This window comes from Phytophthora infestans, genomic scaffold, assembly GCF_000142945.1.
Source record: "Phytophthora infestans T30-4 supercont1.10 genomic scaffold, whole genome shotgun sequence".
NCBI lineage: Eukaryota > Oomycota > Peronosporomycetes > Peronosporales > Peronosporaceae > Phytophthora > Phytophthora infestans.
In genome coordinates, this window is record NW_003303749.1 from 3,096,496 (window position 1) to 3,116,986 (window position 20,491).

Here is a 20,491-nt window from a genome sequence, read left to right on the forward strand (position 1 = left end):
TCACACGCATATTTTCATTAATCCGACCGGCGTAATTATGTCGGTACAAGCAACTCCATAAGCGCTTTTAAAATGTGTTGTATTGATATCGTAGCAATTTCTCGAAAGCGCTTAAATGGCGACATGATGCATGCAATTAAGAGCCTCTGTGATGACGAGATGCAGTAGCTACGCTTGTAACTTCTAATAGCTTCCATGAGGTGGTGCATTGCGAATTCTTATTATTGTACGCGTTATAAAGAGACATTAACAAGTTGCATCAATTACTTGGACATGTTTTACATTATATAACGCTCGATAGCTACACGCAGCTACTGAGAGCATCGAGCTCTATATCGACACGACGGGACATGCATCTGGACTTGGTGCTTCGCCAGCGGGCTACCAGCCGGCAGCATGCTTCCCGCCCTGCCGAATGGGGCAACAGCTCTTGCGGGGTCTGCACGGAGCCTGGCGGTGGCATCCTTGCTGCTGGTGGTAGCGTACAGCCGGAGTCCGGAGCGCCACCTGCAGGAACCCACCCAACGGACAGCCTGCCGCCCACCCTGCCGGGCAAGCCGCCACAGTCCTTAAGGGTCCGCCCGCTGCTGATGTCCCCCTTGCTCCTTCCACACTTGCTGCCCTTTGTGGCCTTGCTGTCGTTCCTCTTTTCGTCGCTGCCACCCTCCTGCCACACGTGTCGCCGCCGCCGTCGTCGCCCCTCGCCACCTTTCTCCTGCCTTGGGTTTGCCTGCTGTAAAATAAAAAATGTTAGTGTGTGGCCCACAACATCTAATTTTAGATTTTATATATTAGTTTTGAGGGTTGTTATTATTATGTACCATGCATTTGGTACATGTCCGATAAGGAAATCCGGTCCGATAAATTTTGGTATGGATGAATATAGTCAAATCTTCGACCATACTTGAAGTTTCTATTCACATTATTAGCCAATGAAGTGTATTCAGTCCGCTTTTGATAGCTTTAAGCGAATGAAAGCAGAGTAGCTGTAGATATTTGTCCAATCAGAAAGGTGCTGTGTAAATAGACAGCATCTCCGACATTTCGAGTCGGAGAGGCGGTCCAGTTATTGATAATCCTTTTTACAAAACTGTAAGTCAATAGCATATTTCTCAAATAATGTGAAAGCTCTGACATCTTCGACTCAGTATGTACCTCAGCGATCTTGCGCCCGCCAACACATAGCACGCTCGGGAAAGCGCAGCACGCTCGTTTCTAGCGTTTCTAAAAGACGAAGATGTGACGTGGAAATACTTGGAGGCGTATATGAGCCGCGATACGGCCGCGCTGGCTCTAGAAGGTGCGGTGGACAAATTTGGCATGTACCTCGCCATCAAGGAAGGCCGAAAGGGACAACTTCTAGCTCGACATTCGGTGATGCAGTACTACCGACAGGCAAACATCTGGCTGCTCGACCAATTTCTTCAGCATCTCGTCGCAGATGAAAAAATATTTTTTTTCGTTCGGTTCATCCGGGTCAAGACTTCCGAGGAGTAAGGCTTATCGCTCTTTTCAGACTCCGACTTTACCACCAGGGTTCGCAAAATAGGTTTTGGAATTTTTTTGTTTTGGGTATATTGAAGGACCCACCCACCCACTCTTTTGTTAGGCAGTTTTTTTGTTTATAAAAGTAAAGTAAGAGCAATATAGCTAAGGCATTACGCAGATGTTATGACTGGCTTTACCTGCACTCGATGTGGCCGCGTCTTCGCCCATGCATCTTCAGTACGCCGGCACATTAAGCGGGTCATTTGCTACAATACCCGCTTTCGGCCTCCGGTTGAGCAGCGACAGGTGGCGGCACGCCTTGTCTCTACAAGACAGCGGTGAGACAGTCTTCGCCGAGGACAGCGAACGGCAAGACACACAACATGAACTACTGAATGAAGCAGATGATTCTGACGCAGTTTCTAGTGATACCCTCTCTCCCATCTACCACGAACGGGTGACATGTCCTGTTCATTTTGCACAGTGTCGCCAGGGCTTTTGCGAGAGCTGCATTATGCAGCACATCAACTCCCGTGAGCTGATGGCAACATGCCCTGCATTCAGGTTTCCTGTATTTCCTGCTGCATACGCAGAGCTGCAGAAGAACAGAACCTAGCATGCAATTTATGTGGATTCGACGAATATGACTCAAAAGAGGAGGACCGGGACAGTACCAGTGACTACGAAGATTTATTGTTTTAGCAAACTTCATTTTTTCATTTTTTAAATAAATGTAAACTTAGTCTTTGTTAACTTCTCAGTTTTTTTAATCAATATTACGGCCAAGCTACATTATACAGTCAGTTTTTAAAACGAAGAACTAAAAGTGCATCTGTACCAGCGCGCTAAGAAGGCCCTTTTTTAAAGGCTACAAAGTAGAAAATGGCTTTTCAAAAACGTTTATTAAAATTACTGCATTGTTCTTGAGATTAAGTGATTTTCTGATAAAAATAAAAAGGAAGTCTGTACGTTTCAGCTCTAACTTTTATTCTTGCAGCTTAACCTCATAACATTTGTATGTGACTATAAATGATTATGCAAAGAAAAAGTTCTGAAAACAATAGAGACTTCACCTTAGTAGAATTAACAGGCGGAAAATTCTATTGCATAGGTTGGGCAGCACTACAATATGGCACGTTGGATATGACATTAAGTAATAGTGTATAGAGAATGCAGGTCCCAGTTGAGGTCCTTGTTTTGGCTACGGGTATTTGTTGTTCATGGTCCTCGTATTGGCTACAGTATTTATGGTCCATGGTTCTCGTTTTGGCAAAACAGCTCACGGTCAATAGTCTTCGTTTTGGCTACAATATTTATGATCTATGATCTTCACTTTGGCTACACAGTATTATGAATGAAGACCCCATTGTTTGTCATTAGCTTAAGTATATAAGCGAAGATAAACTGCATATTGGAAGCTCTATTTTGCGTTATAGCTGTCTTTTGAGTAGTACTCAAACGCGTTGTCCTGGCTGCCGGTTTCTTCGTCAGGCCTTGTTTCTGCGAGGTCTTAGACGTCGTTAAACTCGGCAATATCGTCAGCGTCAATGCTCTTCGCGTTAAAAAAGATAAAACCCGGCTTCTCGACGTTTCTTCCTCTGAGACGGTTTCGCTCTGACGAATGGATGAGCTTGTGAGTCAAAACGTTTCGCTCGGCAGAAGCGCTTAAGCTTGACAAGGCAAACCTACGCGTCGCTACCGTTCGCAACAGAGGGAAGCCTTGCAAACCACCCCAGAACTCTTGCACACCCACGCGCTTGTCCCTCACCAACTTTATTTCTCGTGTTTCTTTCTGAAGAAGCGCTTGTTAGCGCATGAGCTCAATCGCTGCTGTGTTTTCGTGCTCAGGTCCGTGCCAGTTGCAGATAAAATCAGCAGCGCTGTTTCTAGTGTCATCATCCATTCCCTCGCCACCATATCGCGGGTCGAGAAGGTAGGATACACCATACGCATTTTCATCGACGAAGTTGAATCGATCTTTCAGAATGCTGCTAAAGATTCCAAACTCCGATATAGGCATATTCATCTCGCTGTATTTCTGCGGAAGCTCCAGAAACATCCTGTAGACATCTGCTATAGGCCTTGAGCTGCGCTCGAACATCTTCTGGGCAGCGGAAAACACACCCAACAAAGCAATGATCTTTATCAAGTTCGGAAGAAACTAGATTGAAGCGACCACGTTGTAAACCGCCCGCCGCTTTGCCTTCTCTTTCTTGGACTTCGCCTTGAGAAAGTCGCGACCGCTGACCATCGAGAGGCGCCGATTTCAGCACAGAGGAGAAACATTTTTCACTTGTACCCCACCTCGTGTCAGCAGGCATTACCAATGCGGTTTTGTCTTCAAGACGTTGCAGTCGACGTAGCTCCGCCAAGAGCAGCTGGCTCGTCTTGAAAAACTTCACCAGTTTGCGGCGGTTTTCCTGTAGCTTCCCAAGCCACTTTATTTTGGTCATCATGTCCTTTTCAATTAGATGTATCACGTGAGAAATACACCCATGAAAGACAATGTCGAAAAATCTTTCTGCAGCGTCGACCACATCAGCTGGCTCGACGCTTTGCTGTCGGTAACAACAGCGACAATGGTCGTGAGCTTCACCGATCGAAGAACTCGCTTCACATCAGCAGCGAGGAAAACGGCGTCATGTGAGGTGCTCCCAGTGTAGTGAGACTCGAGAAAGTAGCTCTCTCCCTCGAAGTCTAGAACGTTATTGATTACGCTCTTGCCTTTGATTTCGGTCTATTCATCCGAGTTGAGAGTGTAATTCATGCCCTGCAGCCCGCGTGACATCCTCATCTTAAAATCCTTATAGCACATCTCCAGCAGTACCGCTGCGAGCTCGCGAGCAGATGGGATCTCAACTCCGGGATGCAAGATCTGGAGCCCTTGCAACAAGGATGAATACGACACCTTATGAAACGCCGTTCCCGTAGAGTAGAACCACAGGGCAAATATCTTTTTGAACTCTGTTACGTTCCGAGCACTCAGTACAGCAGGAAAACATGAGGTTATGGTCTTAGTCTTCAGCCGCTTAGTGCACTTCTTCTGGAGGTGATGACGCACACGCTCAACATGCGTCTCACCCAGCTGGTGAATGATTCGCTCGCACGTTTTGGCAGGAAACAATTCCATTTGCCACGACCACCTTGTCCCAAGCAGGATCCTTGCATCGTCCGCGCTTCGTCGACGGAAATGGCGACGTGACGCCTGCCACACTTGCCTGCTGAGTCGGCCCTTTATCCGTGGTAGATGGATGAGAACGCTCAGCCGCTGGTGACGATAGTGTTGATACGTCCGATAAGAGATTGAAGTCAGTTGATCTACCAGGCGGCTAGTAGAAGAGCGATGAGAGGGACGAAAAGACCATGATCGCGAGGTAAGGGGGGTAACTGGAAAGTTTTTTGTAGTTGACGGCAAAAGCTGTAGTGGGTTTGGTATTGCTTTGGTTATAGAAACAGATCATGGTTTGTGTAGCCCACAAACCAACCGTCATACGAAACATATCGTGGTTTGCGTAGTCCACAAACCAACCGTCATACGAAGCAAATTAGATAACGCGGTCCAGCAAGCCGAAAATTGGTTAAATAGCTGAAAAGAGCTGCCCCAACCGCCACCAGCTGTCATTAGAGCATATTTCTCCCTTAAACCGTTTCAAAACTCGGTTAAATGCAACTAAATTTTCCTTAACCGCCCTAAATCATCTGTTACCGCTCCATATTTCTCTGAGGTGGCAATATTTTTTGATAATTGTGTAAATGACGTCATTCAACAGATATACCCAGTTTTTTTCTACCCACCCACTCAAATCCGAAAAGCTGGATTTTCGCGAACCCTGTTTACCACGTGTTCGTTGCTTGCCGTTGCCCTTGCGCTAATCACGCACTCATCACCAACAGCGGCACTTCTCGACCAGCTTTCACAACAGCAGGGACCTTCTCTACCATCTCAGACGCCAGCTGCACCTCTGATTGACTTGGTCGACTGTCCTCAAGACCACCAACGTTCGATGGACAGCCGAAAGCGGTAGACGCCTCGCCCGGTATCCTTAGCGTGAATCGCGTTTTCGATCGAGTCATGGGTAAGACAGGTGTGGGTGGTAACTTGACATCGCATTCCTTTTGACGTGGAGGAGCGCAGCACGCGAATGGGTCAGGTATATGCGTCCAAAAAACCTTCGATAGAGGCGCATGGAATATGACGTCGACCAACAAGGCATTCGCATACATCTTCAATACTCCAGCCGAATATCACAAAGTTGTCCGAGTACTGAGTGGCCACGACCCCGCGAAACCGGTACCACTACTAACCTTGTACTTCTTCGACTTTAAGGCGCAAGCGAAGATCCGCGCTGTCGTCTCTGCGCTGTTTGGTGCCTTGACTGGACTAGGTGTGGAAGCTTACAACAAAAACGCCCGCGTCGCTGACACCTTCATGACATACGTGATGCGCCACTATCCATCCTTGAAAGGCGTGAAGTCGGACGCCTTAGCGGTCAGCGTATCGAGGCATGTGCAGTCGCGAAAGGGGTATCCGTGAATAAACTTCTTGCATGGTCATCTTACCTGTCCAGCAGCACAAGTCCGGATGGGAAACCCAACATGTTAATCACTCCAATTCCTTCAGAAGAAATAACGAAGCACCCAGTATTTCGCCAGCAAGCGGCTTTGACGGAGAATTTATTCAAATCAACCAAAAGCTTGACACCCGACTGTCTACCATGGAATCTAAGATCTACAGCTAGCGCGAACGAGCAGAATAAGGAGACAACACAAGTGAGGGTGCGGTGATCAACGCGCAGACAGTAAAGCGAAGACGTACCTCTGCGGCTACGAGCTTAAAAGGACGCATGGTACTCCTGGTACGCGCAAGAACCTCGAACGTGGCGCTTGACAGTCGCGGCTATGAAGCATCCAGGTTATTCTTCAAGATGATCGTGTCGTTCATGAAGCTGTTTCTCCCTGAAGGTTTCAAGCTGAACCAGCGTATCGCGATGAAGTGCTGGCCTTGGGGACACAAGTTGAGGTAAAGCTGCTAGCTTTCCTTCAAGATCACAAGATCATCGCTCGTGGAGCCCCAAATGTCTTTAAGTCCATGCGCAAGCTCCACAAGAGCGGCCTTCTCAACAATCATATCCGTAGCTACCACATCAACTTCACGCTGTGGGACGCATCACTGATCCTGCACCTTCGCATTCGAATAAAGTCATAGCGTTAGATTGCATTCAGTAATAACACGCTACTTGCCTGGTCCATGCGTTTCCTATCGCTTTGCTCAACCTTGCAACCATTCTTCAATTTACACCCACCTTACAGTCACACTGCTCATCATGCCAGCGAAAAAGCCGACCAAGCACCCTGTTAGATCTTGGAAAGCGTTCAAGACCCTGTGTATCACAACAGGCAAGGCGTACAAGCTTCTTCTAGATGATGAAGCGATTCACCATCTCCGGCTTACCTTCAACACGATCGTCGCATCAGCAAGCCTTCTTCCCGAAGCCATTCAAGTCGTCTACGAAGCCATGAAGGAGCAGAAGAAGCGACGGGCGGGTCTTGGCGATGTTCACGAATGGCTTGTCGAGCCTCCTCTATCTGATGATGGCGACGATCATGTAGGCGGCGAGAAGCAGCACCACGTACGCAAGGTGATGGCAGGGAAGCGCAAGAAGCGGCAGAAGTACTACTTCGCTGACTGGCAGCCAACGTGGGAGCCGAGGGAGCACATCCACAAGTTTGTTGTTGCTGCCTTCCAAAAAGAATGCCGCCTCTTTGTTCGCAAGCGCTTCTTCGAGAACGAACCTGTGGAGGACAACTCACTCAACGACGCAGAAGGTAGCGCAGAGTAAGCAGCAAGAGCTAATACTGGGTGTATTACATGCTTAAGATGCCGTACCTAAACTTAGGTATTGGTAGCACCGTTTTGAACACTAAGCTTAACCTCTATGTGGAACAGCAAAGTTAACCTCGTCACAAAATACACGAAATATACATTTGAGTGCTGTGTCAAGCACAAAGCTTAATGTCCTTTCAGAACAGCAATGTTGATCTCAACGCAAGCAAGCACACAACGCATAGACAGCAGAGGTGGCCACATATCGCACATACACGAAATATACAAACACGCTGATAATCAATATAGCGGGCCTATAATAAAGTAGTAGCGGTTAGGCGACTTGTTTCTTATTAGAAAAAAATCAAGAATGAACCTTTGTTTATTTTTGCGACCCCACAAGCGAGCTGTTTAGAGACAACCGTACTGGTAAGGGTTAACCCACATAGCCGGTCGTTGTCAATAGTAAATACATGTAAAAAGCGCCGTAAAAAGAAAATTCTGCTTCAATTAGTGGACATCAATTTTGAACCGGGGCCTCATTTCGCTTTTTGCAGTGTAGTGTGAGCACCCATCCGGGCTTACAACAAGCATAATCAGTAAATTGCCGTTTTCTTAGCCCACAGGCCCTACTATTACGGCTACAAACTCGCTACACACATATTTCTGGCCTAGTCTATCCCAAAACCCGATTCCCTAAGCTTCTTACACAACTAGTACACAAATACATAACTTTAACACAATTATGAGCTGCTTTTGTTACGGTCTTATGTTATGGTAGAATAGCGTGCACAAGTTTATTTCAAGAAATTTTTGCAATAGAGTAGCGCCAATCACGATTCTGCAATAATTTATTTTGGCCAATGCAATGTACGTAAAGATCCTGTGTTTGAGAAGAGCTGAACCTCCGTCCGCTCCGACATGTTATGTCCGAATATTTTTAAGAAAATGAATATTACCTTTAGTAAACATCAGTAATCTAAATATTTAATCTTAAATACCGGACATACTCGGACATCGATCATATTCAAGAGGTATGACAGACGAGGCGGTTTGCATCGACTCAGCAACGAGAGCGATGTCCCCGATGGCGCTGATTCCAGGGAACACGCAACGAGCGCGCTCAACGGTACTCAACGCATTCGAACGATTTGCAATCGCTGAGCGTCTGACACTGAAGATAATTTACGAGGTAGTCAGCACAGACACGACTGGTAACATGATTTATCTTGTTCTTGACAAGTTCGCCCTCTAGCTTTTTAAAGAGAACTCTATGGGCGATTTACTGTTAAGAACTCTGTCGCTAGCTATTTTGGTGACGTAAAAACACACCTTTTAGAAATGTTTCCAGCTCTAGATGGAGTACCAAATCGACACTTTAAAGGTTGCGTCGATTCTTGAAAATACTTCTGCAAGCGCAGAGCTGAGCTCACGAACCAAGCGGCTCCTTGCACCAAAAGCGACCTACGCGCTCTATGCGGTACTATCGTGAAGCACGCGACATCTGCAAACGACTACAAAGATGCTGCCCTTCTCGAGCCTCTGTTGTATCTGTTAGGTCGGCCCTCTGACAATCTTTACTTGATGAAAAACCAAGTTTCGGTATACCGAGATATTTCATACATGTACACTAATACATTTGTGTAAAAAATATATTTTGACAGGTGCGTGTTTATTCATCAGCTTCAAGCGCATGAAGTCAGCATCACAGCAAGCAGCTTCGCTCTATCGCGATCATAAAAATCTCTAATTCTGCCCTAAACATAATCTCGCTGTTGCGACAGCGATCCACTCGACGCCGAGCGGATTTCCGTTGGACCAGTTACTCTAAACGGTTGACCCTACCGACAATTCCCCAGGACGAGATCCCTCTGCATGATCTTCTATAAACTAGGGAGATAGCAGAGCCACACACACACACAGCCATCACTTGCGGGAGATGCAGGTCCCGTGAAAGAACTACCAACGTACCTGGCATTCACGCGTATGTGAGCCACGTGCTTCGAAGGTGAAGCTCTCAATGCATTTAAGACAAGTGCAGCTTGACGGTAGGCTTGTTATCCCATTCTTTCCGACGAAGGGCCGTACAAAAGGCCAATATAGATAGCAATATCAGAACCCCGTGGAATCTTGATCAAGGCGGTTGGAGCATGACAGCGATGAGCAAGGCATTCAATTACATTGTTTGTACGACGCACGAAGCGCAAAAGGTTGCATAGGCCTTGTCCGATTGGGCTATCAGGTCAACGGTCCGCTTACTAACATTTACCTGCTTTGAGACAGGGTTCGGCAACGTATTGAACTACTGGTTAGACGCCTCTTCGTAGTTGCGCACAGCCTTTCTGCGTATCTGAGTCTGCGCGCGGATGTAGTTAAAGTGCTCGCCTCAGCTGCGCTGCTCCATTACGACAAAAGAGCTCAAATACAAAGCGAAATGCAGCCAGTACACGCACAGTCTGCGTGCCACACAGATCGTGCGTATGCTAGCTGCTCTCTGATACTACGCCGGAGGATATGCGGCAGAGGCTCTGTGAGACGTGGGTCATCTATGCGTCCCCGACATTTAATCAATGAGCTGACTGTCCTTTGTAGCGAGGAGCAGTCAGCTAATTCGGCAGTCTCCTCACTAGACAGCATAGGCCTTGGACGCGGACCTCGGTGGGATTCCTGGCACGGCGGCGCCCGTGCACAGTGAAGGCCCATCTACCGACGTGCACGCTACCACTACGCTCTACCTCGGCATCCAGACTACCTCTACGCTCTAATCGGACATACAAAGCTCACGTGCGCGGGCGCGACATGCCTCGGTCGTGACTCCCGGTGCGGCGGCGCTCGTGCACAGTGAAGGCCCAGCTACTGACGTGCGCGCTACCGCTACGCTCACCCTCGGTATCCAGTACGTTCTACCCAGACATGCAGAGCTGTAATATGGTTCGGTAGCGGCCAACTGGCTTGTGCAGGGCATGTTGAAGGGTGAAAACCCTGTACTGCTCTTGCGGATGGCCTAGTGCGCTGCTAGTGTTGATCATATAAATAGCTCTGCATGAGGTGAAGAAACAGGAATTTATTTTGTAAAAAAAGATAATACATGTATCATGAGCATGCTGATACTTGTTTATTCTTCTGCCGCTTCCGCTTCAGCGTAGGCCCGCTCTACTCGGCGCCGCTGGCGCCTACGGTATTTATATATTTCGTTTGAAGGGAGATTAGCTGCCGGCTCCCACGTCAGCTCCCAAGAGGTAAGGAATTAGACGCGACCGTTAATTCGTCGATCAGCGATGATGGTCCGCATCTGGTAGGGTGGTAGCCCGCTTAAGTCGGCTCCAGTCGGTTGGACGCCTTCCGTTTCACCAGCGTCGTCACCTAAAGCAGCCACCTCAATGAGGCGGGCCTTGGTGATGCGTACTTTTGGCACACCATCGGTCAGCCACTTGACTGCGTCTGCCGTATTTGAGGTATCACCTCGTTGAACATGATCCCAATTGCTAAAGTTACGAACCGCAGCCTCATCGAGGCGCCCCCACCCCACGGGGGTGGAGGTGCACCTGATACCACCTGATGGAGGCAGGAAATGGTGTTGGTGGGCTGCGTCCGTTGGGGCCCCGTCGTGTTGGCTTGCCATCGCCGAGGTGAGCTCGAGAATGAAAGCAAACCAAGATTAGTTTAAGCTAAGATTATTATTGAAGGTGAACGTGATGGTATTATTAATTTGAAAAATAGACATGAAGCTAGAGTTTCTTTATTTATCGAGAAGCGGCTAACGGATTTCACTCCGTATTCTACGCATGTCGGTTTTTCAGTGGGCGACCGGCGGGACTATGACACTAGGCGTATCCGATCGGCGGCGTTTTTTAGACACAAAACTATAGTCCTTTTATCATCCAGCCCAGTGTAGTTCTCAATCTGCAGAGCAAAAACCACGTGAATGCAGTTTGCAAACTTGAAGTAGTACGAGATTCGCACTCAAATGCACATGCCAGCCTCCCTCAGGCTGCCCAAATCCCTACAATCGCGCGTAATTTAATCCCATCTGGGTCGACACCGGGGCTACCTCGCGAGTGGGCCCGAGCTCCGGAAGATAGATACGCTCACAGCCACGCCACGGCACACGAATCACGTCTGGGTTTGGGGAAACAAGTAGGAAGTCGATTCTGGACATGCTGAGAGGCATATCCACAGAAGATCTCGGTGGCGAAATTCCTTAGCCCTTGAGTATAACTGCTGGGTGGCTTCAGGGAATTCCTTAAAGATTCTTAGAGTTACCGACTGACGACCGCAGCAATTCACCAGCAGCTAGAACAGCCCCTCAATCTTATGTTTGGTCCGGATAGTGTAGTCACAGTTGATCAGACCGTTAAGCTGCCCCACCAGGTTGTTTGTGGTGGCGTACCACTGGGTCTAACCGCTCACAAAATTAAACGTATCTGCATTATACCGAAGTAAAATATCTGCGTACTTGTCTGGTCAGAAAAAGAATTAACAGTTCTTTAAATCGGAGATAAATTCGGTCGTACAGCTCCATTGAAAGCTCTACTTACGTAGCGTCAGCACAATTTTTCATATGAACAAATTTCCCGCCAATTTTGCTAATGCCTGACCATTTGAAGTATCACTTTACGGAGGGGTGGAGCTTTTTTTTGCTTTGACGTCAAAAATAATCAGAATTAAACTTTAAAATATACTAGAAAAAGCGCAAACTGAGCTTAATCTAGTAATAAATCACTAAAAGCAATTGATTTCATTTTCGCGTCAATTACTCTCAATCCGTGTGCATACAAATCCTCATACGAACTTGTTTTAACCAATCGTACCCATCTCAGAATGGACATTGACCAATCACACATGCGAGATTTTTTATAGAAAACCTAACTGTTAATTATTATCTGGACCGGAGAAGAATTAAAAAGCGAATCAGCTCTGCGATATATTGAAGTGAAACAACTACGTATTCGGGCAAAGTGAAACATGTATGCGTTCTGTCGAAGTAAAACAAATGCTTTATTACTGAGTCACTAAAAACTCACAAATAAGACGTTTATTTCTAAATAGACGAGCTATTGCATCTTGTATTCGCTGTATTGTGCTTTCTACTCAAAACTTGACTGCCTGATTTATTAATCACCCGCGCTGAATGGCCTATGAAATCGTTCATCCTACCATACATCATACGGAAACATTACATGCGACAGGTTTCCACAACGTTTCCCGTGTCAGTAAGCGGTAATGGATCTCCGATCTAACGTCTCGTCTGGTAGCGCAAGAGGACCCCACCAGCGGGTGCTGCATCAGCTGATGGTGCACGCTGTGGTGGTCGAACACGTGTATCGCCACATTCGGCCCGTGTATCTCCATATCCTGAGCGTACTCGGACGCCAACGGAGACTACACCGCCCCACCCAGGTCCAATACGATGGCGTACACCTCCAGACCGAGAAGCACTGCCAGCGACCACGACTAGGGCATACTCAACCCCGGGTCCAGTGTCATCTGCAGCCCAACGAGCGTCACTTCTTGGAGCAGCAAGATCACCTGGTGAATCAGCTCAAGCTCGACCTTCTCCAGCCCCTGGTACAGCTAGACAGCCGCGGACTCCACGTTCCACACGACGTCGAACATCACCCCGAGCTGCATCTCCTGTTGGTCAACCTGAGCAGCAGATACCAGCATCCCCAGCGGACGCTACTTCGCATCAATATCAGCTTGTGGTTCAACCTAAGTTGAAGCTGGTGAGTTTTGACCAATCATATCTAAGTGTTGATTTTTCAGACTATCCGTCAATCACCCTCGGTATCCAATTTTCACTGGAATTGACAATACCTTTCTGCGAACAGACATGGCAGATCAAATTCTGGTAATTAAAAAATTAAACTTATATCTTTATGTAATTTCAAATTTTTAATTCTTAGATATTAGCTGCAGTAATATTGCATTTTTTTGTTTTTAAAGAAAAAAACGAAAAAACATTTAATTCGACATTTCATCCAGTAGAATCCTGCATCCACACACTGGAAGCGCGACCTCATCGTCTTCCTGGTGTGCACGCTCAGTGGCCGACGCGTCGAATCCAGACTTGCCTCCACGTGCTGCTGCGCAAAGCGATGGCCGTGAAGTGCCCCATGCCGCAATTCGTCGCGCGCTGCTTAGAGGAGATTGGACTCGAAGGGCGTTGCGGGGTGCCCCTGCGCGAGCTGTTTGAGGTAATGGACTCAGAAAATGACATTACCTATCGTCGCTATGCCTGGTGTGTGCTACGCGGTATGGAGAGCCAGCTGAGCTTCCACGTCATGCGGCCACTGGAGGTCAGTACTGCTGGTACTGCGGAGAAGAAGCCGAACCTGGACGACTGGACGACGCCGAGGCGCAAGCGCAAGTGGAAGACCACACTTCTCAACACTCCGAGCGTCGACACGCCTGCAGTCAAGACGCGGGTGGACGATGATGCGGAGCACACGCTTAAGCGACACAAGAGCAAGAACCAGCCGTTGCAGCCCGTGCTGCCATCCATGCGACGTATTGCAGCTCAGAAACAGCGTCGAAGATTATCAGAGTCTGATTGCGAAGGTAGAGATAGATCCGACAGCACGAGTCGAGTACGGCGACGGCGACAGCGCAGTGGAGACGAAGAAATTGTGCTTGAGGATGATGGCGATAATAACACAGCAACGAACGATGAGAAGATGAAAAAGGACTCGGTGAAGCAGAGAAATGAGCAGGTACAGACACAGCAACAGGGAAAGGAAACAGAGATCAGCATTAAAGAGGAAGACGCTGCGGATGAGACGCAGTGGGTATTACGAAGTCCACGAGGCTATCGGCTAGGAGGAGAGGTGGATGTAGGAGATCTGAGTTACGAGGAGGCTATGACGAGCAATCAGGATGGTGTACTAGGTATTGTGGCTTGCGAAACGCTGAGACTCAAGTATCTTGGCGTTCAGGACGCCACGTTATTGGACACAATCTCGCCGCAGTTCGACTTGTTGGAGATTATTGGGCGCTCGAGGGTACGCGGCGAAAACGCTGCTGCGTTGACAAACTCACGACTATTTGGAGACTCACGGAAGTTGCACTACCTGCTGGATATGTTGATTGCCAGTAATTACGTTGTGAAGAACATCGTGACGGCTGACCAGAGACGGTTCAACATGGTTCACTTGACACGCTTCGCCAGCAAGTTCCACCCGTCCATGATCTCGCCATCAGCTGCAATATCTCGACAGGCGTTCCCGAAAGAAGCTCTGGCGCAGGTGATTGTCAATATGATGAAAGCACGAGGTGACAGAACGTGTGTGTTTGCAGACATTGGACGCGAGTTAGGCTACGGGAAACGTCACCAGGAGCAGTTGCGGAATTATTTCATCCAGCAGATGAGCGCACAATTGAATTTTCCGCTTCAGCTGTTTATGGCGCGATGCAAAACTGCCGGTGAATACATTGGGCGCAAACTGTGGTGTATCCGTCTGCGAGATGGCTCAACCGGTGTATCTGGTCGACGGCGAGGCTCATCTGTGACTTTTGAGGATCTTGGACCTGGTGCGATGGCTGTAGGCCGCCCGGTGGTTGAACGTGGGATCATGGAGCAAATGTACGTGGCTATTCAAGACCGAGAAGAGGTTGGAGCCACAGTACCTGAGCTCCGAGATGTGCTAGGCGTCCCAACGTTCAAACTACCTTACAAATTGGCACAAGGATTGATCTCAAATTACAATATTTCAGTGGAACAAGTTGTTCTGGGTAAGAGCACAATGTATCGGATGTTTGTTCCTGGTAGTGGGAAGCAGGAGGAGAGTAGTGAACGTGCTACAACTAGTAGCAGCACCAACTCGACGGATATCAGTGTGGGGGTACGGGTAACCCGTACAACTGATAAGTATAGCACACCTAAAGGAGACGACGACGATGATGTTAGTGGCCAACCTCAACCAGGCACAATGATTCAAGCAGCACGCGGAGTGGTGAGGGCGTCGACGATCGACAGGCGAAGAAACTACATACTAAAACGGGTACAGATGGAGAAGATTGTGTCGCTGCATCAATTACGAACTGGTTTGGTCGATATGGAGCGGATGGCGGAAGCTAGTACCATGGATATCCGCTCCGTCCGCCGTATTGTGGATGAACTTGTCGAGGAGAAGAAAATGAGCACGATGGATATTACCCTGCCGCCGAAACAGGTACTTAAGAAAGCACATCGAAAGGTAAAGTGCGCAGTGCTGCTGGGATATCAGCGCAGTCGTGAATCAATCCGAGAGTTTATTAAAGCATACGAGGAGGAGCAACAGCGGAAATACCAGGCGAATCTTGTGGACCACGATAATGACGATTATGTCGTGGTGACCAACCGCCGAAAGCAGCGCCGCACCAACACCGGTGGTGGCGTAGTGAAAGAAGATTTCTCACAGGAAGCTCGCACGCAGGAACCGCGTGACCAGGAGGTTGTCCAGTATAGCGCCGTGTCTTACAAGCTGGCGCGGCTTGGGCTGGCGAAACTACAGAAGCAAAGTCGTGGGCTTGGGATGTTTTTCGGCATGATGTTTAAGTGTCGAGCATTCCACTTTTTGATTTGGGATCGAATTGAGCGCTTAACCCCTCGCTGTGCTATAGGTGAATCGCGTGACACTGGCTTATCATGTGACGGTTTGAAGGAGACTTCGTTCGTGCTGAAAGATGTACTAGATCTTTTGACTGTAAAGGAGTATATCCAGCTGGTTGGTGTCCCGGAACTGCTGACGGACCGAGAAGAAGCAGCAGTTAGGCTAGCTATGTCGAAGGGTGGCTCGTGGGACGTGCTGCCCGAATCGCTTGTGGAGAAACTTCGAGGATGCGAAGCGGATCGGTTCTCGAAGATCGTGCGTGTCTTACTCGATCTGAGGCTTCTTCAGGTGGTGCATGATACGTCTTCGCCAGGCCTTTTTAACGTTTTCCAGACATCAGACGACTTCGATTCGATTGTTTCAAGAGTGGCGTTTGCGACGTTATCAGGTGGATTGTTCAAGATCAAGTGTCGTGTTCGTATCAGCGTCAAACAAGGCACACGCGTGTTGCATCGGCTTCCATCCGAGCATTCGTATGCTTACGCACCGGGTTTTTCGTGCAAGAGCAAGAGTGACCACTTCGCCGGGCGAGTTCCTCTGGAATTCGATTTTAACGGAATGGAGGATGTAAAAGCGTATTGGAAGGCGCTACGCTTTTTGAGCGTCGAGGGGGCTCGATTAGGTACTGCGTCGCCGGATCCTAATAGCGTAAGCATCAAGCTGGACGGCGCTCTTATTCAATCAGCTCCGCTATCAGAGCACAATATCTACGTTCTTAAAGCGTGGGTTCCTCACTCCACAACGACGACAAGAAACAGTACGGCTCGAGCCAAAGCGGCCGCAGGACCGATTCAGATGCTGAAGCGCAAACGCTATCAATCAGGTGTGTCAGCAGGGGAGGAGTCTTCGCAGAAACGACGCAAGATTGCAAAAAATAGCAATGGCAGTATTTCGGCATTGATGACTCCTGCTGATACGAGTGAAGCTGGTGTCAGCAAGTTCCGCAAGCACGTTGGGGCCAAGAGAACGCGTCGAACCATGACGTGGAACCTTGAAGACGATTTACGACTGATAGACCTCTACCTTGAGCAAATGTCGTGTCGGTGGTTTGTTGAGGTGCCTCTAGCACTTCAATCAAAAGATGAGCGGGTTGCGTTCCGGACGACGAACTTGACGCGCACGTTGATCTCGTGGAAGGAGCTTGGTAACGTCTTCAAGAAGAAACCGGTCGAGTGTATGCTCCGTGTAAATGATTTACTAGAAGCACCAGCTATTCAAGCCAGACTGGAGAGAGCGAAGGTCACCATCACGCAGATGAAAAACCCAGGTGGAGCCTTCCACGAGGAAGCTGCCATCATGAGCCAGCCACGATTGACTGCATTGCTGTGTCGGGCATTGCAAGTGATTCTCCACGAGCGTTCCAGCTATTACTCTGTTCTAGCGGATGCACTTATGAGTAGCTGGGAAGAGAGTGAAGTGAAGTTGGTGTGGAGGTACTTGTGGCTGGCAGGATTGATAACACGGACGCCTCAAGCGAATGAAGGCAAGAACCAAAAGCAGCGAGGCTTTCAAGTCCACTCGAAGGTCTTTGAAATGAAAAGCTTGAAGATTCCTCACTATTTGATGGAGACTTTCTGCGAGGCCGCCAAGTATTCGTCGTTTGTAAACGAAAACGTCGATGAAGCCACGATGGTGGCTGAGGAGAATGATCGCTACTTTGAGCATGAAATCGAAGCGAATATGCCGCCAGGACAAGCTGCAGTGGCATTATCGTCCATGGTTTCGGGGTTCTCTCAGCTCGTTCCGTCGTATGTGACGCCTGGTAGACGCTCTGCGAATGATCTTGAGACCCAACGCGTAGCAGCAGTTAAAGGTTTGGCAGGTCACTTGTCGCGACAATGGGGTGGCGTGTTTCCAGAGGATTTTTTGAAAGAATATTGGGCGGTGAAGTCAGTGTTTGGAGTGGCTGACGAAGTGACACAAGCGCAAAATATTAAGGCGATGGAGGCCTTTTCCGGTAGTCACCAGATGCCCCAAGGAATATCAAAACGAAGGAAGCACGTCCCGCCTCATTCATTTTCGTCGTGGGTGTCTGTCGTACTCACCGAAGCAGCGAGCTCAGGCGTGACGCTCAACGAGCTGGAAGAAAGATACGCAGTATCTGGACATAAGAATTATGCTGACTGCAACAATACGCGCAGTCTGATCCAGCGCGAGGTGGACGACATGATTCGCAAACGAAGTGTTCTTGAGGTGAATGGGTATGATCACAGTCGCTTTATACTCCGGAAGTTTGCTAGCCTCTGGGCTTTGCATCCATACCGGATTACGAGTGATTCGACAGCGGAAAAAGTTCACTTCATATTCGACAAGGACAGCACTGTGGTTGCGCGGCCATGGCTTCACTTAGATGGAAGTGTTAACGCAAAGATGGCTCTCAAGTTGAAGCGGAAGGTCGTGAATATCGTCATGTGCTGTCCTGGTATTCAAGATTGCGCTGTTCAGAAGAAGATGCGGAAGATTGTCAGTCTGCAGGACATGCGCGTGCTTTTGGAGGAATTGATAAGTAGTGGAGTTCTGTATGCTCGGGTACACCGTAACTCCCAGCCCACACCTGCCAGCGTCTTTGATGCTCCAAAGATCGGCCAGACTGACATAATGACGCTGTCACCCGGGGAACTACGATACGTCGACTTTTCCCGGGAACGTCTGCACTATTTCCCGTCGATCAACTGCATGGAGCTGCTAGGAGCAGAAGCGTGTGACGCCGACCTCGGCTGATAGACTTGAAGCATCATGGCAACACAATCTGAAGCCGCTATTTATTGGACTTGGGCTCACAATGCTTGGCTACTTGGACATTCAGGTTATCGCACTATTTGACCTGACCCGTTTTTATAACGAGTTGTTGTTCCTCTGCCTACCTTTTGCGTCCCGAGGGTGGCTAAAGTTTGTTTCTTGTGCTCGATCAGGTTTTGAATCACGCTTAAGACGTTCTTCTGCTTCTCGTCCAAGGTGCGTTCAGTGGCCGCAGGTTCGGGATTGTTTGCTTTGATCGATGAACGCCTGGCCGAACCGCGCACGGTCGATGGTGTCCGTTGTTGTTGGCGCTGCTGTTGGTTTGAATTCCTTGGCGTACTCGGCGTAATGGCTATAAACGACATGATATCAATGCACCGTGAATAAAGTGACAAGGCAGCTTCACCTACCTCGATTGCTTTCGTTGGATGACTTGGCGACTGCTTTCTGCAGACGTACAGCAGCAGATTGCTCTTCACGCAACCGCAATAACGCGGCAATGTCAGGTTTGCTAGGTTTTGGATCTAAGATGGGCTTGACGGTCGGAGAAATGGGTCGGGTAGAAGTGAATCCATTCGACTGCGCTAGTCTGTCGTACATACTCAAGTAGGGAGCGGCTCGATTCTTTGTGGGTGAGTTAAGCGCCTTAGGTGAAAATGGCACTGGTGGTGATATCGGCAGCGAGCCTTGTTGGTATTTCTGTAGGCCCGCTCGAGCACGTTCGTGAGTGGGTTCGATGGGAGGAGGGAGAAACATTGTGCCATCATATTTTGGCGCGGGGTCTCCTGGGAGTAATGGCTGTATAGTTGGGGCAGGGCGTGGCCGAGTTTGCTTGTGGATCATGAATTGCTTCTTATCGTCGTAAATCCGTGCTGCAACACCCGAAAATTAGCTGTAAATACGATGCGATTATCAAAGTCAACCGGTCTGCTAGCTTACAGTATGAGACGGACTTGATGGTCGACACGTCTTTTGTCTTGTAAGTGGCCTTACTCCGCATCTTTTTGTCGTCCAAAATGATCAGACTGGGGATCATGTCCAGCATTGGGACATGGTAGCCAGGCTTTTGACTCAGCGGGTTGCCTCGAATCGTCAAATGTGTAAGGTTCTGGTTGAGTGAAAGTGCCCGAAGCGCCTCTGGGCTGATGAAAACAACGTTGAGTTAGGACAGTAGCTTAACCCAACATGAAATTCTTGTACGTACAACTCAATTAGGTTGTCGGAGACATCTAGGTTCTCCAAAAGCTCGAGTGTTTCAAGCCCTTTTGTGTTCATAAGCCTACACACGATCAACATTAGCGTACTGCACCCCCATGGCCGTAAAAGCTGGACCCAAGACTGTACCTGTTCCCACTTAAGTTGACTCGAACGAGTCGTGGGCAGAATTCAAGCGGTCGGACGTCATCGAGGCGGTTGAACGCCAAGTGAAGCTCCTGAACAAACTTCAGCCGTTCGATCTCTTGAATGCTTGCAATAATGTTAAACGAAATGTCCAGTGTTACTACTTCAGTGGGGATTGACGCCGGTATCTTGTCGATCTCATTGTTGGACAAGTCGATAGTGTCAGCCGTTGCGAATACGCGAAGTGTGCGGTCAGCTTGCCCCGTTGTGAGTCCGCGTCCCTGCAATACGAACCGGTCAGCATCTACGTCTGATCTAGCAGCAGCACAACGAGGACTTACCGAGAGATCGCAGTACTGTGACTCAGCACCATCTAATCCAACGCTTCGAGTAGCCATCGAGGCGCCCACTTGCTTCTGCAATGCACGAAACCGCACAACAAAGGAGCTCTAATTCCGTCAGCGCTAGTAAAAACCACTGGAAATGTACCATACAGTACAGATATTAA

General features: G+C 48.6%; 5 protein-coding genes across 5 annotated transcripts; 2 read left to right on the forward strand and 3 right to left on the reverse strand.

Moving 5' to 3' along the window:
- Window positions 1-301: 301 nt before the first annotated feature.
- Window positions 302-1,431, reverse strand: PITG_07224 (uncharacterized protein; the record flags this gene model as incomplete). Its single annotated transcript, XM_002905117.1, has 2 exons — window positions 302-733; window positions 1,390-1,431. The coding sequence occupies 2 exons, from the start codon at window positions 1,429-1,431 to the stop codon at window positions 302-304; spliced, it is 474 nt and encodes a 157-aa protein (XP_002905163.1).
- Window positions 1,432-13,410: 11,979 nt separating this feature from the next.
- PITG_07226 (uncharacterized protein) lies at window positions 13,411-17,971 on the forward strand (the record flags this gene model as incomplete). Its single annotated transcript, XM_002905118.1, has 7 exons — window positions 13,411-13,897; window positions 14,057-15,065; window positions 15,126-15,642; window positions 15,727-15,904; window positions 15,977-17,665; window positions 17,708-17,863; window positions 17,961-17,971. 7 exons carry the CDS (start codon window positions 13,411-13,413, stop codon window positions 17,969-17,971), a joined length of 4,047 nt encoding a protein of 1,348 aa, XP_002905164.1.
- Window positions 17,972-18,069: 98 nt separating this feature from the next.
- PITG_07227 (uncharacterized protein) lies at window positions 18,070-18,624 on the forward strand (the record flags this gene model as incomplete). The annotated part of the gene is made up of 2 exons (XM_002905119.1): window positions 18,070-18,432; window positions 18,493-18,624. 2 exons carry the CDS (start codon window positions 18,070-18,072, stop codon window positions 18,622-18,624), a joined length of 495 nt encoding a protein of 164 aa, XP_002905165.1.
- A 424-nt stretch (window positions 18,625-19,048) lies between these two features.
- Window positions 19,049-19,917, reverse strand: PITG_07228 (uncharacterized protein; the record flags this gene model as incomplete). The annotated part of the gene is made up of 4 exons (XM_002905120.1): window positions 19,049-19,085; window positions 19,136-19,514; window positions 19,582-19,784; window positions 19,847-19,917. 4 exons carry the CDS (start codon window positions 19,915-19,917, stop codon window positions 19,049-19,051), a joined length of 690 nt encoding a protein of 229 aa, XP_002905166.1.
- A 20-nt stretch (window positions 19,918-19,937) lies between these two features.
- On the reverse strand, window positions 19,938-20,381 carry PITG_07229 (uncharacterized protein; the record flags this gene model as incomplete). Its single annotated transcript, XM_002905121.1, has 3 exons — window positions 19,938-19,945; window positions 19,997-20,264; window positions 20,325-20,381. The coding sequence occupies 3 exons, from the start codon at window positions 20,379-20,381 to the stop codon at window positions 19,938-19,940; spliced, it is 333 nt and encodes a 110-aa protein (XP_002905167.1).
- Window positions 20,382-20,491: the final 110 nt, after the last annotated feature.